The 18350-nt window shown below is 46.6% G+C and overlaps 1 protein-coding gene across 4 annotated transcripts in view; it reads right to left on the bottom strand.

Moving 5' to 3' along the window:
• The window catches only part of LRATD2 (LRAT domain containing 2), a 132997-nt gene extending 119759 nt beyond the window's left edge, over window positions 1–13238 (bottom strand). For 3 of the 4 annotated variants that reach the window (XM_049632911.1, XM_049632913.1, XM_049632914.1), the window contains exon 1: window positions 11011–13238. In XM_049632911.1, coding sequence (XP_049488868.1) covers window positions 11208–12149 — 942 coding nt within the window. In that variant the 5' untranslated portion in view covers window positions 12150–13238 and the 3' untranslated portion in view covers window positions 11011–11207. The remainder of the gene's footprint in view (window positions 1–11010) is intronic. The other variant, XM_049632912.1, reaches the window with a different exon arrangement.
• Window positions 13239–18350: the final 5112 nt, after the last annotated feature.

Below are 18350 nucleotides of genomic sequence, written 5' to 3'. Positions count from 1 at the left end.
CAAAAAATAAACATTTAAAAAAATTTCCTTAAAGAAACACTCCCATACATGCCAAGAACATGTATAGCAAAAATGTTTGTATCATTTATAATTAAGAAAAAATGGATATAGTTGAAATGCACATTAAGGAAAAAACGCATAAATAAGAAACAGAAACTTTTTACTATGAAATATTAAAGAGCTATTTAAAAAGAACGTTCTAGAAACTTTATGTACTAATATGAAGAAGGTTTGGATTTATTAACGAGTGAAAAATAGAACTATCACAGTAATATGGGTAGCATGAGCTAATTAAAAAAACTGGGCAGCTAAGCATATCTGAATATTCATAGAAAAAATTCTAGAAGGAATACACAACACATGTAATATTGATAACCCCTGGTCACATGTGGAACAAGGTGAAAAAAGGCAATGGAAGATGTCCTTTCTTTTACTTTATAGACTTTGCTATTTGAACTTCTTTTAAGCACATATTATTTTTGAACTGTAAAAAAAAGTAATAAAATTATATTAATAAAAAAATATTCATAGGCTTAAAGGGCAGGCAGAGAGAGGCACTAACCCCGGAGGTAATAAAACAGTTACAGCTTTATGAGGATATGATGATGTCAAAGCCTGAGCTTCACCTCCTACGTTGTCAGGTTGGGGAGAAACTAAAGATTCCGATGAAATGATGCGCTTGGCTTGTTGGGGTGTGTGTGCATGTGAGCATACATGTATGTGCACATCTATTTATGATTTTCTTCAAACACCTGGAGCCAGAGAGTTTTAACCATTACAAAACTAAATGTCACATCATCTCCGACCATCTTAACTCTGGTTAAGTTTCTTTGGCTCAACTTGCTCCAATCCTAAATTCATCTGTGGGTTTTGGGTGAGTCGTGCACACAGGGCAAAAGGGAAAAGGGGAAAATGGATAATGACAACAACCAATCCCTGAGCATCAAGTTTCCTCCCAGGACTACTTCCCAGTGATTTCTATTACCAGGTACTCCATAACCCCGCGTGGTGGGTAACACATCATTCCCCCTTTACAAATGAATACACCCCGGTCTTCCAAGCCAGGCGAGGCCATCTGCCCAAGTGGCACAGAAAGGGATGGTGCTGGGCTGACAACCCAGGCCTGACTCCAGCGCCGGGCAGTGCTCTCCACTCCCTTTCCAATGAGAGCCTCTCAGCTCCCTCGAAACACAGAGAAAGCAGCCTCAACCTCACCTGTGTTGGAACTGCTTGGTTATGCCTAAAGGTAGCTGGAGGATGGGGCTAAAGAGAACAGAACACTTTTAACGCAGTGCAATTATGCTTTCAGAGCTTTCAATAATGTGCCCTGGTTGGCTGAAATCTGTATGCGCGCTACAAAAAAGAAAAGAAGGAATTACTAAGCAATTTATAGTATTTGTTCTCATGTCCCCCCACTCCCCCAACCTCGTACAGAGACAGATGTGTGTTTTGCTCCCAAAATAAAGGGTTGATGAGATGGGAGCAGGATTATGCCAGAACCTTCCTCTGATAAGACTTCCTCCTATCTACTTAACTTTGCCTAGGAAGCTCATTCTGGCCCCCCTTCCCTAATCCCACCACATGGGGTTAGCTGCTAACACCCCCACCCCTTGCCAGTGCTGCTATAACGCCTGGAGCCTGCCCGTTCTCCGTCCTATTTACTATGTGCTGTCTTGCTCAGCAGAATGCGGGTAGGCACCTGGACACGGGGACCACGTGGTATTCCTCTTTCTAGCCCCAGTGGGTAGCAGGTTGCCTGGTCAGCCTCAATACGTAAAGAATGAATGAACACAAAGCTAGCCAGACGCATCATTCGGAATGGCAAAGAAAACAGAAGGGTCCTGCAGAGAAGTGTCCCTTAAGGTTTGATAAAGAGCTGAAAATAGTCCAATTCTTAGCTTGGGAGAGAAAGAAAGGAAGGAGACATGTCTTGCGGAAAAACTATTCCCAGATACTAGAATGGTGGATATACTTTTCAAAACCATAGAATGCACAACACAAAGAGTGAGCCCTAATGTAACTATGGTTGCTAATGATGTGTCAATGTTGGCTCATCCAGTGGAACAATGTGCGAAACTGATAGTCATGCTGACCCTGGGGGAGGCTTTGTGGTTGGGAGAGGGGGGATATGGGAACTCTGTGCTTTCCACCCAATTTTGCTGTGAACCTAAAAAATAAATTTTGCTCTAAAAAATAAAGTCTATTAAGTTTTTTTTAAAGTACTAAAAGAGATGTCAGCACAAAGAACTGCCACCGTTTGATGCTTTATGGCTTTATGAACAACCTTGCTCTTACTGAAATATAAAAAGAAATAGACCCCATTAGAATAAAGTAGAATAAATCATGTGTATCCATTGAGATACAAGAGAATTCTCTCTCCGTGGGCTTTGATGTATCCACCAACAGTAGAGCCAGATAGCAAAGTGTACCCTAGCGTGCAAAAAAAAAAAAAGAAAGAAAAAAAAAATCAGTGTTCAAAGAGCAAAATTAAAAAAAATTAAAAATGGAACAGCAACAAAAAACTTATTCTAGGAAATACTATTTCTAAAGGAGATACAGATTTACTCTTATCATTACCTTTTACTTCATCAATGGCCCAGATTTGGTTTCTAACATTAAATATTGTAACAAAATTTGCCAGTTCATAAAAACATTATATAGTCTCTACTTTTCATAATAAAAGTACTCCCTGAAGTTCAGTCATCCTAGTATTACTTTTTTTACATTTACATAGTAATTTTTTTGCATATTAATTTTTTACATGAATGAGGTTTAGGGCTATAGCCAAGGAATAAGTATTAATTAATTACAATCAATTAAAGCAACTAGCAACTTCTAGAACCATCTCAAAGGATAAAGTTGTACTTGGAATCTTGTCATGGACTGCTGTTGGGAGTCCTAAGTTCAGGGTCCTAGTGTGGTAAAGGGACTTGTTCAAGGTCATATATCATACTTGTAGCCACACCATTTGTGGCAGAGCCAATATGGCCACCACTCCATACCTACATGCTCCATGATGCACTTGATTTACGTTATCTCATGTAAGCCGGTAAACAGACCTCTGGAGTACACCGTCCTACTAGCTCCAATTTTTAGGTCAAGAAGTTATTCATTTGCCCACTGACCACATAGCAGGCCAGGGGCTGGAGCCATGATATGAAGTCGGCCTGTGTGACCTGACTTTGGCCTTAAGGGGGAAAGGGAGTCACAGAAGCACAGAGAGGGACAGTTTCAGTAGGACTGTCACAATGCTCAGCCACAGGGAGGGTGGAGGTAATTAGGGGATGGTCAACATTCACCCAGGGCTGGTGATCGTTACTCATTATAAGGATGTAAAATCTCTCTTGGGAGAGCTGCTTCTCCTCTTCCTGACTCTTCTGGCTTCCAGGGTCACACTGCCCTCAGAGTTGCTGCAACAGGATGAAAATCTACCTGCTACTCAGATAACGCAACAAGCCAAATGTCGGAGCAGAAGAATGTTCTATGTATTCTTTTTGGGTAAAGAGGGAGGGGCAGCCAAAAGTGGGGAGTGACCAGATGATCTTCTAGTGGAGGAATCCTAGCCTGGGGCTTTGGAGACCAGCATTCCTGTTCCAGGCCAGAAGCTGTAGCTTATTAGCTACGTGACCACGGACAAATCGCTTCATTTCCCTAAACCTGTTTCCTCAACTATAAAATGCAGATCTGAGCATCTGTCCAGAAAGGCTGTTGTGATGATTCAAACTGGACATTGTGGACAAGGTGACCTCATCATTGTTAATATTCTCACCACACAATCACTTCTAATTCCTCCTCAGCTCTCCAACACCTTAGTACCTTAAAAGTTCTTTGGAAATATTTGTTGAATTAATGAGTAAACGTACTAAAACGTATTAACAAACGGTTCATCTACTAAAAATCAAAGCTCAAGGAAACATTTCAAATGCTATAGCAGTAGTGAGACAACTAAAGTATTAATTAGTTCTCTTTACCTTACCAATTTCTTGTATCTAGCTGAGAAATTCTCCAGAACTAAAGGGAAGATCTCTCTCCCAGAGAGTCACTTCATTCTGAATAAGGTTTTCAACACATACGATATCCTAGATTTTCTCTAGTCAATCATAATAGCTACTGATCTGCGCTTTATGTGCATGTTTCATTTTGTGCTTACAGCCACTTGAAGTAGATACTATTATTTTAGTCCGATTATATTATTATACACACTATATATTTATTTTCCAAGAATGACTGAAATGAATTGACCACCGTCGTAAGCCACACTGTACAGAAGATAAACTAAAGCTTCCAAGCAAGTATTTAACTTCTCCCACGAAGCTTAAGATTACGAGCTTCATAGTAAGCAGAGCGCAGAGGAGAGAAACCCAGGTAGTTTGACAGTCAGGCCTTAACCACTATTCAGTTGTTACCTAGGTCAGACTCTCTACCTCCAGTTTAGCCCAACTACTGAGAATCCTCAGTTATGAGGTTTAAAAAAAAAAAAAAATGCACCTATCAAGACAATCACATCTTGGGGGTCAATTACATTATTGTACAAGTTTCTCCCCAAAAGTAGCAGAGCTCATCTTCTGAGTCATTTATGGCCACACTTCACAAGCAAGGCATCAAAGACTTATCAGAGCATCAGGGAAAAGACCGAAATTCACTCTACTTCATAACCTGGCTGGCATTTGAGTTCTGGGAGAGGGAAAGACAGTATCGCTCACTTGCTCCCACTTTTCATTCCATCCTCAACCCACTGCTGCCTGACCCTATTCAAACCAGAGCTATGACAGTACCTTTAGATGATAGGAAGGCTTTCTACTCTAGCAAACCCAATCCCCAAATTCATTCACTCACTCAAACTCTGCTTTGTCCTACTGGAGTATGAAGCAAAGCCATTCGGAGAGCACTCAACATTCTTTTGTTCACTCCCCAGACTTCCCCGCCCCCCACCGAATTAATGTAACCTGTGCACACTCTGAAGCCCCTGGCCCTCTCCTGCACCTCTTCCAGAGTTCAGCATAAATGCTTCTTCATGGAAGCCTCCACTGACTCATTGATGGAGAGATCCTCTTTTGTATACCCTGTACATTCCCATTGACTGAAATGAAATTCCTTACTGTGAATTCCTTTTTGGCAAGTAGTTACCTGTCTTACCTGTCAGAATGTAAGTTACATTGAGGACAGAAACCATGGATCTGGTTTATCTTTGTAGGTTAGGCACTGGGAATTTAGAAGCCTCCCGGTTAAGTACTTTGAGAGTATTTTATTAGTTACCTCCTTTTTGCCATCATTTGTACAATTTTGGTCTGAATTCTCCGAAGGGAGTACTTCAACTAAACCTACACCCAGGGGAATGCCAGCTGGTGTAGCCACTCTGGAAAACAGTAGGTTGGTTCCTCAAAAACTAAAAATAGAACTACCCTAGGACCCAGCAATTGCACTACTAGGCATTTATCCAAGGGATACAGGTGTGCTGTTTCGAAGGGACACATGCACCCCCATGTTTATAGCAGCACTATCGACAATAGCCAAAGTATGGAAAGAGCCCAAATGTCCATCGATGGATGAATGGATAAAGAAGATGTGGTATATATATACAATGGAGTATTACTCGGCAACCAAAAAGAATGAAATCTTGCCATTTGTAACTACGTGGATGGAACTGGAGGGTATTATGCTAAGTGAAATTACTCAGAGAAAGACAGAAATCATGACTTCACTCATATGAGGACTTTAAGAGACAAAACAGATGAACATAAGGGAAGGGAAACAAAAATAATACAAAAACAGGGAGGGGGACAAAACAGAAGAGACTCATAAACATGAAGAACAAACTGAGGGTTACTGGAGGGGTTGTGGGAGGGGGGATGGGCTAAATGGGTAAGGGGCCCTAAGGAATCTACTCCTGAAATCATTGTTGCACTAAATGCTAACTAATTTGGATGTAAATTTTAAAATATAAAAAAATAAAATAAAAAAAAAAAACACAAAAAACCCTACACCCATCTGCTTTCTTTGAAGACCTACCAACCATCAGCACTTTCCAGGGCTATCTTTGATTAGAATCTGTCCTAAACATAGGTGTGAAATTGATTTGCCCTGAGAAACAAACTCCAGGGCAGGGACTATCTCTCAAGGTGTTGCTTGAAACCTGTGTTCTAGTACCTAGACTAGAGCTCAACATCCTCCAGCCCTTCATAAATAGTAGTATCTTGTTGTGCTCGCAAATATACCCTAATCACTCTTGCATCTACTCTGCAGATAAAATTGCTACATTCATTCAATAAGCAGTTTTCCCAGTTAATTCAGTAAAAGGAAATAAAAGCCCTTCTGCACATATTCTGGGCCTGTCCATTTTGGAGGTCCTTTTAAATGCCTCCAAACATGTCATTTTCCTACATTAGGCAGGCTCAGTCCACTTAGAGGAAATGGGAACAGCAGCCTACACCAAGATCACCCAAGTATAAATGCACATTCCGTATTAGGGTCCCCTCCCTTTACTTTGTGCAGTGAGAACCATGATAAATTAAGGACTCCCACTCTGGGGATAAATGGGCTCCCCGCCATGAAGCTTCCTACTCCCTTCTGCATTCACCTTTCTTCCTATTTACATTCTTCATAGGAGCCTGTTGACAAAGCCCAGGCTTTTGAATCTCACAGGTCTGTGGCAATGGTTTCAGGTGCTGGTCACCTCCCACATACCAGTCCCAGATGCCACATCTGCTCCTCTACCAACTGCTGGCACCTGCCTCCTTACTATGCCAACAGGGCCATATGGTCACATTTGCCCATTTTCTGTAATTCAGCTACCCAAGGAGCACACTCCCTTTGTCTGAGACTCTGAAACTACTTAAGATGCAACTGATCTTAATACCAAAATGCCCCAGTGTAGACTCCAACAGGGGAGCGGAGTGATCAGCAATGTTCCCATTGATTCTGAAAATCAATGCGCTCAGAAAATTTATGTTTATGAGACATTTTTCATGAACACTGATAACCTAGAAGCGACGGGTGATGAAATTCTCACACCGCAAACGTAGGGCGGGCTTTGTCACTAAATGAATTCATCAAAATGTTTACTGAACAACGTAACGATGAAACACACTAACATTCTCAGAAAAATTGCAGCTTGATTTTGGACCGCATATGGCAGAAAAAGGTATACAAGTGGGAAAAAAATATAAATCCGGTTAACACTAATGGATGGTTTATTGGAAACCCTCAGAGCGCTTTTCAAAAGGACTTGACAGATTTTATTTTAATAAGATAGTGAAGAGGAAGTAGTTCAAAAGAGGTCATCAGTCTTTTATTTAACTAAACACTGCCCTTCATTTTGAAGGAAATGATACAATTTCAAATCGGAACCTCCTTCTCAAGAAGTGGTATGAGAACGTAACATTGATTTAACGTACAATCTTCAACAAAAATACAGTTTACACAATTCACCAGGAAATAAAACACACAGAGAATTTGCCATATTAGTCAAAGGAATTCCCCATGGGTCACGGGAATTAGAGCTAAGAAGAGAACATGGTGAAAATCTGAATAAACCAGTCAAGTTCATAGCTACCACGATTTGAAAAAAAAATTCACAAATAAAACATAACTTTTCAAACAAAACCGTTCAAGGACCATGATCACAAGAGATTTTATTCTCATTTATATTTTAAAAAATGGTTAGACAATCACATAATATCAAGAGTCTTTGACACAGTGAATTCCATCTTAAGAAAAAAAAAATAGAAAACAAGTAGCATTAAATTTTCTTCACTCTCCATAGCATATGTCATATAAAATTAAAGTTTTGCTTCCAAAAATATGTTTCCATGTGGTTGTCGTGTTGTCTAGTGGTGCTCTTAGGGCCAGAAGCACCAAACACACGAGAAGTGTTAACCACCGAAGTGTCATTTTTTTCATAAAAACTAAAAACTTTCTTAAAGGTCTGGTGTAAAGTCTTCTGCTAGGCATTTTAGTGCTATAAAGTCATTTGAAATCACATGTGGAATAAAAGCTACAAAAAGTAGTTCTTTCAATACAAAAAGTCGTGTAGCTGAAGTTGTGGGCTTCTCTGACATACATAAGCAGTCTCAATAAAATATTTGCTCAAATAAGAAAATAGAATTTGTTTCATTACTTTTTAGTATTCGGTCCGGTCCGCGGCCCTGTTCATCCCTGCCACAGCTTCTCAAGAACGTCAGAATCAGTATTTCTTTCTTTCAGAGAACATACGTACTTCACAGCGCAAAAGAGTTCTGAAGTCTTATTACAAGGGAGAAACAGAAATTATTAAATATATCTTTTTTTTTTTTTTTTTTAAAGTGCCGGATGTAGCCATAGCCTGGACATGAAGAACTCACTTATCCACAACACTGCCACCTTGAGGAAAGAGCGGAGTTGATGGAGTCCCCCCCCTCCCCCCCTTTCTTGGAGCCTTCATTGGTTGGTTGCTCCTTTAAAGCATTAGAACTCTAACAAAACTTCCAGTGAAATCCTTCTTTGTATTTACACACTTCACTTCTCGGGTAGCCAGTAAAGACACATGCGTTACATGGGAAAGCCGTATCTGGAGTAGATAGATTTTCTCGTCCGGTTCATTTTCACAAAAACCTCTTCTCTGGAGGCAGAATGATACAACGGGCGCGGATTTCACAAGTTCTTCCTTCAAGGTGAGACTTCTCACAGAAAGCAGTTCCTCTGGGGCGCTCGGGTGGCTCTTGGTTTCACTTCAGGTCATGATTTCATGGCTTCGAGGGTTCAAGCCCTGTGTCAGGCTCCGTGCTGACAGTGCGGAGCCTGCTTGGGATTCTTTCTCCCTCACTTTCGGCCCCTCCCCACTCGTGCTCGCTCTCTCAAAATAAATAAGTAAAAACTTAAAAACAAACACAAAAGCAGTTCCTTTTTAACAGACTGTCACTGCTGTTACCTCCATGTGACCAATGACATTCACTTTCCAACTGAGGGCAAAGGAGGGACACAGAGATGGGGGAGTGAAAGCTGGCCAGCCAGCCCAAAACTGCTAGAAAGTGTCGTTCTGTTCTTCTCCTTCTGGCTGTCCGCACATTGGTCTTTCGACTACTGCGTTAAGCATAAAAGAAAATCCAGATCTGTTAGGTATGTTAGGCTCTCCTAAAGGTCTCTTACCTGGCTCGGCTTTTCCATGAGCAAAAGAATGTAGACGTGAAACTGTGACATTATTAAGCATGGAAAACTAGATCTACATTTCCACAGGTGACTGGTAGCTCTCCAAAGTTCCAGACTAGGGCTGAGTGTGGTTCATCTTTAGCAAAGTGACAGGACCTGTTTGGTGATCCTTGTGAGAACAGGGAACACAGCTAATGTCCCTGAAATTAAATTATTTCATATTGAGGTGCTACGACGGTCTAGGCTTTTAAAAATTATGGCCTCAGCTTCCAAGTTTGAAAAAAGTATACCAGGACGTCCTTCAAGTCTTGTTGCCATGAGTTAGAAATCCCCGGGGGAGAAGGCCCAAGGACCACAATAGGATGTTCACACAGAATTCCAATCCAACTGTGAGTCATTCACAAAAGGACTTGTTTAGTGTTCATCTATAAGGATTCCCAAGAGAAAGAAAAACTTCACTCAACTTTTGAGACGGCATTAGCAATGCCAATCTGCAGCAGAGAAGAACTGTGAAATCAAGGGCATACACTATCAAAGAGCTCACAGGAATACAAGAGATGGGTTGTAAAAATGCTCTAAAAGTCCTGCAGTAAAGCACACAGGATCAGCAGCAGATCCAAACGGTATAGGCCAGCCTGTGGCTGACAGATCTCACAACCCTAACCCGTGCCTTAGGACTGTCACCAGATTTGGTGCTGACTACACCAGGTGGCATTTAATTTGTGATGGCTGTCACCCCTCTGAATTGCAAAAGCACTCTGAAGGGGTGTTCTCCAAGGATCAAAGACACTGCTGCACCAGAACAAGACTTTGCATCTTGAATTAAATTGCATCAGGTGTGGCTAGCGAAACAAACACCTTATGGTTGAGCCCACTTCAAGACTAAGATTTTATCTGGGGCAGAATAAAAGCGAAAGTGAGGGGGAGGAACAGTGAGGAGGAAAAAAAAAAAAAATTACAGGCCCACCACCAAAGCCTTACATTTTAAAAAAGGTTACCTTCACTGTTCAGGAAGGGGGTTAGGGTGATGGGTGGGAGATTAACTAATCCCTGCCAGGGCAACCCCATTTGGCTGCTTCTGTAGTGGATACTTTATGGGGTGGCACCAGCCAAGCCCCTGGGTGACCTGCCGAGGAACACAGCCAAGCAGATTTAATTAGATCTGAGACACAAAGGGCTATTCCCTCCTTTGATAACAACGAGGCTGCAAGTGCCCACGATAGCAGGTGAGAAACAAAGGCGGCAAAACAGAACCATAATTGAATCCTTCCCCTAGCTGGTCGGTGACAATGATTTACTTGGAACCTGGGAAGTGGTGGCTGGAGCAGGAAGGAGCAGGAGACTCTGCTAGAAGCCAGCGCCAGATGATGAATTACTTGCGGGCGGGGGTGTGAGGGGGGAGGTAGCAAAGTCTTTGTTTTGTAGCCCAAGTTTACCCAACTATTTATCACCCTTCACGGGGCGGGGGCTGCCCTGCTGTAGTCTGCTTCTCCTGGACCTGGGCCTGGTCTCCGGCCTTACACCCCAGGAATCCCCAGTTTCCCAGGTACCACACACACCCCTGGGGAGTGGCGGTAGCAGATCTGTGGCTCTCCGAGCTGGCGGGGCGCCGCCACCCAGGCCGCAGTACAGGGCACCCTTCAGGCCTTCAGAGGAGGGGAGGAAGTGGGGCGGGGCGGGGGGGGGGGGGTTAGGCAACGGCCGGCCCTAGTACTCCGAACTTCCCTCCACCCCCAAGGGCGAGTGCTTAAGGGTCGATTTTGGAGCCAGGGCCAGCAGGGATGAAGTGTCAGGCAAGTCCACCTTTTGGCCCACCTCAGAAAGAAAGAGCCAGCGGGCAGGCAGGACGTGCCCCCCCCACCCCCGCCCCGGCCAAAGTGCTCCTACCTGCTCCCTCTTCCTCCTCCGTCCAAGATAAAAGCTCAAGCCACAGCTGGCTGCGCAATTCGCCACCTCTCCTTTTCCCAAAGGGCCCAGGAGCCCAGATGGGGCCCCGAAGGTGCTGGAGGAGGGAGTGAGAGGAGGGAGGGGGTGGCGGCCGCGGCGAACGGCTCCCTCTCAAGGCTCAGCCCTCGGCTCGCGCCTCAGTGCACCGCCGCCTCTCGGGCCTCTTCCTCCCGTCCGGGCGCAGGGGGGCGCCCCGGAGGCGGCGTAGTCCGCGCCGCATCGCTGTCGCCCTCGTCCGGCTCGGCCGGATGTAGGTGCATGGCGAGCTCCTGCAGCACCGCCGCGCGCCCGATCTGGTCGTTGCGCCGTTTCTCCATGATCAGGTCCTCCAGGCTCTGGAACTCGAGCGTGTGGCTGCGCTGCGCCGAGAGCTGGATCTGCAGCCGGTAGGGCTGCTTGCCGATGCGCAGCTCGCCGCCAATCTTGAACTCGCGCTTGCCGTAGCGGCACCAGGCGGCGAAACTCTCGGAGTTGCGCCAGCTCAGCTCGCGCTCCTTGGCGCCCACGTGTGCCAGCGCGTTGCGCACCACGGCGCCCGGGCTTAGTGGCTTGTAGCGGTACAGGTCGTTCACCACGCGGCCGCGCCGGCCCTGGCTCGCGTCGGTCAGGAAGCTGTTGCTCACTTCCAGCCGGTGCAAGTGCACCACCTGGAAGTTGCCCACGTATACAGCCCAGTGCGGGTACTGCGCCTGCGACACGAACTCCACCAGGTCGCCAGGCCTGCACTTGTTGAGCAGGTTCTCGGGCGTGTAGGTGCTCAGCGCCGCGGAGCCCGGCGAGAAGCTCTTCTGGTAGATGCACTCGTCGCGGTAGAACACGGAACACTCCACTTCGTGCAGCCGCGGGTCGTACGGCTGCGGCGGCGGCAGTGGCGGTCCGTCGCCGCCGTCGGGCAAGCCGTCGCCGCCGCCGCCATCCGGCCCCTGGGGCGGCGGCTGCGGCTCCACGTCCTCATCGTCGTTGGAGAAAATGTAGGAGACCCCGATGCGAGGCCCGTCGTCACGGTCCACGCCAGTCGGGTCGGCCGTGGGAACTTCCTTATAACTTAGGTGGGTCAGTTTCTCCACCTGGTTGCCCATCACGCTGCGGATACACGTTCACACAGCCGAGAGGGGAGAAAGCGAAACCACCACTAGGGTCATTGGCACGGGTCCCCGGACAGGGGCTGAGGCCACCTGTTGGAAGAGGAAAGCAAGGAAGCCATGTAGGACCCTCCGTGAAAGGGACGATTTCTTAAGAGAAGGAAGAATGGCTGGGGGCCCAGCAGCTGGAGCCATTTTACGGGGAGGCTCGGTTGCGGCGAGCCTTCCCTCATTTCTCCACTTCTAGGGTCACGGTCACGCGAGGCCGGGCAACTCTAGCTCTACCCCGCCCCCAGCACTTCACCTCGCCCGGGCAAAAGCCCATTGCATCAGCAGCTCCAACAGCTTCCGCCGGCGCCCTACCTGCCGAGCCCAGGCAGGAGGGAGTAAAGACGAGAAACTTTACTCCAATCCCCCTTTTCTTCATCCTCTTTTCACCCCTGGGCCCTAACTTAGCCCCTGAGACGCCCCCCAGGCCTCCATCCTCGGGGAAACCGGCGAGGATCCCGCAGATCGTCCGGGGCAGGTGAACCACCCTACCTGGCTCACCTGCGGCGCTCTCTCCACCCGTCTCGCCCGCCCCTCCCCCGCGCGCCTGCCCTAGGGCTTCGGGTTACCTGCGAAAACTCACCCGCAGAGAGGTGGAGGCCTTGGGGAGTTTACCCCTCCCTCCCCCCCAACCGCACCTTGAGACTTCTAGGGTGAGTTTGCAGGTATGGGATCCGCAATCCCTCCTCTCCAGGCGCGGGTGGCAGCGAGGCTGGGCAGCGGGAAGCGACGCATGTCTTGCCCCCGCGGGTACGTAGCGCCCCAAGATATGAAGGTGGGGGGCAATACCTGTTTACACCGACCCCCTCCCTCCTGCAGGGACTCCTGTTCCCCCTCAACCTGCTCTCGGGGGTAGATGGGACGCGAGAAGGCGGAGAAGGAAGCAGCCAGGCTGCCCGGCGGCGGCAGCTCCGGCTCGGACCCGGCGAGCAACAAGCGCCGGAGCGGGAGGGACGGGATTGTAGATCCGGCTCCGGGCTCCCCGGGCGGGAGCGCAGCCCCTGGCATTTAAAGAGACAGACGCTTGCTCCCGGAGCCCAGGTCTTTCCCACACGGCGCAGAGCCTCCGGGATCCCCGCCCCCGCCCCGCCCACCCGGGCCGCGAGGCTCCGCCCAGACCACGCCCCCACGTCGGAGCGGGTTTAAATCCAACTGGTAAGTAATCAACCGGCGGGCGGGCGGGCTGGTTGACACTGGTCGCCGCCGTCTGCGCTGGCCACTGGGAACCCTACTTGCCTTCTTAGAGCAAAGGCTTGCAGTGGGGGGTCTTTGCTGCTTGCTCAGTTTGTATTTTTCCCAGCTGATGGCTTTAAGAAGAAATTGGAAGGCATACGCCACCTGCCTTTGCAGAGATGAGAGAGAAAATAAGAGTTTGGTGTTTGTTGTGTTCCTTCTCCTCTTCTTTCCTAGAGTACCTGGAGAGGGAGGAATAGTCATTAGGTAGTAAACAGACGTTTGCTTCTTTTCTTTTCTTTTCTTTTCTTTTCTCTCTTCTCTTCTCTTCTCTAGATTGTATTTCTTGCCAGGGGTCACAGAAAAGAATGTTTTGCTAGGACAGCTCAGTTTAGAGGTGTTCCTAGAACGGGAAAAAAAAAGTTCACAGAAAGGAAACAGAATAAAACAGAACAGAACAAAGACTAAGTTGCTGGCTTGCTTTCAAGCCCTGCGCTCCATTTATTAGATGTCCCTGGAAGTTAGCACAAAGTTGATTTCATAATCTCTTTGTTTCGAATGTTACCAGGTCATCCGGTAGTGAGAGAAAGCATTCAGCTCTCCTTGTTTTTCTTGGGGCTAGGGGACATAGGGATTGTCTAATTGTCCTTAAATTAAAAACAAATTAGCAGAGGCCCCTCCTAGATGTATTTCCTATTTGCTGGTTTACAGAAGGAAGTGACAGGAGAGGAGCATTGCCTATTAACCTTCACTACCAGGGGACACTTCCTCCATGCTGATTTTGCTTTTTGTTTCTTTGTGTATGTGTGTTTTGTGTTTTGTTTTGTTTGTACCTAAGATGCAGGTTACCAAAATGTTCTTTGTCTTTTAAAAAAGAATAGGTCTAGATTGGAGTGGGGGTGGGGCATTGTTAATAGATAAGCTTAGGCAGTCACTGGAACACCAGACTAATGCGTGGTGGAATTAAGAATGCAATTTAAGACCTCTTCTACCCTGTTTTCCATCACTGTTTCTTTTAACTAAATTTTTCCAGGTAACGCTATTATTTATTCAGTGTGCATACCAACCAGTGGAAACAGGCATATACTAACGCTACTGCGATCCTTTTTAGTTTGAGAGAGAGAAAAAAAAAAAAAAATCAATCTACTTAGGTCCTTTTGAGCCCGAACGATCAATATTGGTGGGGCTGTGATGGAAGTTAGTCCTTCAGCAAGTCTAAAATCACAGTACAAGTTAGACCAAAAAGAGACTTCTGTGTGCCTGCTGTGAAGATTAAATTTAAATATTTTCTGAACAGCCTGAGGCACATGTTCTGAGGTGCTGCTGTTACCTGAAAGCTTTGTGTCAATGTAGGTACCCATTTTATAGGGAGGGGTTAGACTTCTAGAGGCAATGGTGACTCATCCCATGTCTATTAGACTGGGAGACTTGTCTTATACACCACACGTTCATTCTACAAGTTCAACAGGCACCAGCAGTGATAAGGCCACTTTGCTCTTAGCTGCTACTGGGTAGGTAGGTTGGCTAGGGATGGGAGAATCCATAGAAGGATGCGGTGGTATGACAGTTTGCTGCCAGCACTTTGGGACAAAGATCTAATAATTAGGAAACCACACCTCGTTGTCTAGATGTCTGTCCCCTTGTCTTGAGGAGCTCTGTTCAGGTATGTGATAGTGGCTCAGCAATGTTTCTTCAACTGACCAACTATAAAGTCTCAGAGAAAACTTGTGCTGAGTCATTTTTATATCCCAATGCTTGCTTGGTACTTAGTAAGTGCTCAATAAATGCTTGATGGATGCATTGCTGGAACCTTGGCCATCACCTGCCTCCTGGGTAGCTTCTGTTAATTCCTGTTTGGGGGTCCCAACTGCCATCTGATCATCTTGGTCAGAGGTTGTATAGGGCTCCCAAACATACTTTGCTCATCTCCAATAATCATTTAATTAATTACACTTAGGAAATCTCATGTTTCGATTTCCAACTTCACTTGAAAAAACTATATGAGCCCATCAGGCCCACGTTCCACAATAACATCAAAGAGCTAGAACTAAGTGATGGTTGCCTTGGAGACGAGATGTAGACTCCAGTTGGCCCCAGTCCTGTCCTACCACCTCACCTACCTGGTTCCTTGATCGACCTGGAGAATCTCTGTGTTGGCCATCTCTGCCATTCAAATTCTACCACTATCCCTTTTATCACTTCATTATATATAATTCAGCAGTGGATCATATACCACCTGGTATTATTCTTTGATTCATGTACTTAAAATGTCTTTTCTAGGGAGAGCTTGATTGAAAACATATTTCTTGAAGACCTACTAGGTACCTCCTTGTCTTACCCACCACATATTCATTCTACAAGTTCAACAGGCACCAAACCAGGTTTTATACATATTCATGTCCCCATGGAACTCAGTGTAGTGGAGGAGACAGAGAAATAAGTAGACTTCTTAGGACAGTATGACATGTCCTGAAGGAAGAGGAAGTAGAGGGTGCTGAGAAGTTTCAAGGCATGTGTGTATAAAAATGAGTGTCAAAATGCCTGCCATCAAGGGTGTTGGACTCATGGGGGTGACACAACCCTAGATTAATAATGACAATGACCAGTGAGCTCTTGACTCTATTATTCTATTAAATTTAGATAGGCTAGATGACTTCTCCCAGCAAGCGGGACAGTTTCACAGGTCCCATTGACTTCGAGGCTTGTGCTCATAACCACTTTGTTTTAAGATTTGACAAATTCTTGAGTTTTGCTGATTTTACTGGGCACCAGAGACAAAACGCAGTAGAAAAAGTCCTTTCTCTGATGGCATTTATACACTGACAGGGGGAGGGGTGGCAAGTAAGTCAATGAATTAGGATTTCTGAGAGATAAGGGCCATGAAGAAACTAAAATAGGGTAATGGGATTAACTGTGGCTACAGAGAGGCTGTTGGGGTGGTGACCTACTTTGGATAAGATGGTCAGAGATGGACTCCTGCGGAAGGGGAACTTGAGCTGGCCTTGGCATTCCCTTCACATTCCTAACCAAGGTGGGAAGGAATTGGGATGTTCAGGAGAAAGAAAGGAGCCAGTGAGCAAGGGGCTGGGTTAGGAGGTACAGTCAGAGAGGTGGGAGGCTTTCAAGTTTGAGGGCCCTTGGAAAATGGACCAGAAAAGTATGGGAGAGGACGCACGTCCAGTAGAGGGGCCAGGCTGCGTGAGAAAAGGCACTCCATGCAAATGGAGCCTGGCAGGCAAAGGATGAAACCCCGTGAAGGCATCTTCCCAAAGAGCAGCCACTCACTGAAGACATGTTCATTGGATTTGGATTCTCAGCCACACCATAGCTTCATCCCCCCAGCCCGGCAGTGACCCAAAATGTCACATCTCACACACCTTCTTGGAGGAGGCGCTCAATAAAAACAAGCTGTGTTGAATGCCAGTTAGTCACTCTCACAGTATCCCTGTCCAGAGCAGCAGGGAATAATCGAGAGCTGACATTTCTACCTGACAAGGCATGGGCACAGACTCTGCAGGTGTAGTGGTTTGAATGGCTCACTCCAAGAATGTAGAAAACAGGAGCACGAGGGCAGAATTATCTGATTAGGCAGTCTGGAACTCTGCCTGTTCCCCCGGGCTGGGCCCCAGGCTTACAGTGGCAGCAGATAGCTGAGAGAATTTGCTGGAAAACAGGTTCCTCCACACCTTCTTATTTGGGGAAACTCCCAGACTTACCTGCACCTGTTACCCACTGCTGAGGTTTTGTTGAGATCGTAAGAAGTGAGCGGTAGCAGAATGGAAACAGGTGACCTGGGCTGGCGTCCTGTTTGCCAGGTATATGACCTTGGAGCCTCTGTTCTCCATTTGGCCTCCTTTCCCAGTCTCTAAAATGGGGCTGATGCTACTCCTTGTCTTATGAATCCTCCAGTGAGACCGTTTATGTGGAAGTACCTTGTAAACCCTAAAGACTGTGGAGATGCCAGGCATTATTCACACATCATGTAAGAGCCAGATGATGATTTTAACATGGGGAGGAAAAGGATAACCATTTGTCGTGGGAATGGTCTTCCTAAATTTCCATACCAATCCTGTGTTTTCACATTTCCCAGATGAGCACTCAAAGGCCCAGGGATCTGAATCTTGCTGACTGTGAGAGAAGCTGGATTCAAATCCAAATCCGGCTGGTTCCAAGTCTACTTTCCATGCTGCATCAAGCTGCCTGAGGAACACCAGCATATATGTTCCTTCAGACATTGGCCAGGGTGTGGGCTGGTATGTCCTCTGGATGTAGAGTGACCACCTCGTCCTGGTGTGCCTGAGACGATCCCTATGTTAGCACGGGAAGTCCCGTATCCTAGGCAAACTGGGACAGTTGGCTGCCCTACATGGATGTCATTGCCCTCCCTGAATCAAGGGCGTTCGTGGGGTGTTGCCGGGGGTGGAGCAGGGATGGGACAGGAGCAAGGTGAGTCAGGTGTTTTAGTCCAGACCTACCTCACAGAGGTGAGGTTGTATACACACAGCAGGAACTGCAAGAGCAGGGCCAGCCCATGAAAAAGACAACACAGATAACCTGCTTTGGCATTCATTCTTTTTTCTCTTTTTGTAATGGGCTCCTCCGCAGGAGGCAAGGGCTGGGTCTCTCTTCCCCTGTGAGCTGCTCTTCCCACCCTCCTAGGCTGGCTCTCTTGGGCTTTAAAACCTGCAGGAGTTTTGCACTTTAACTGAATTATTCCTTGACCTTCAGATTAAGGAGGGAATCACAGAAGCCGCCTAGTGGGAGTGGCATCCTTTTCCTCGCTCCCATATTTTATTTGCGTCCCCTCCCCCCACCCCGCCCCCAGACAATCAGAGCGGGATCTCCCCAGCAGGCTGGGCCACAGCTAGTCTGCCCTGTGGGTAGGTATGAAGACCAGATGCCCTGAGAAGGACTCTGGGGCGGCTACCCACCCCACCCACCCCAAACCATCAGCTCTCCGTGCATTCATTCACCCTG

Source organism: Panthera uncia, chromosome F2 (genome assembly GCF_023721935.1).
Source record: "Panthera uncia isolate 11264 chromosome F2, Puncia_PCG_1.0, whole genome shotgun sequence".
NCBI lineage: Eukaryota > Metazoa > Chordata > Mammalia > Carnivora > Felidae > Panthera > Panthera uncia.
This window is presented reverse-complemented; position numbering and strand designations above follow the sequence as displayed.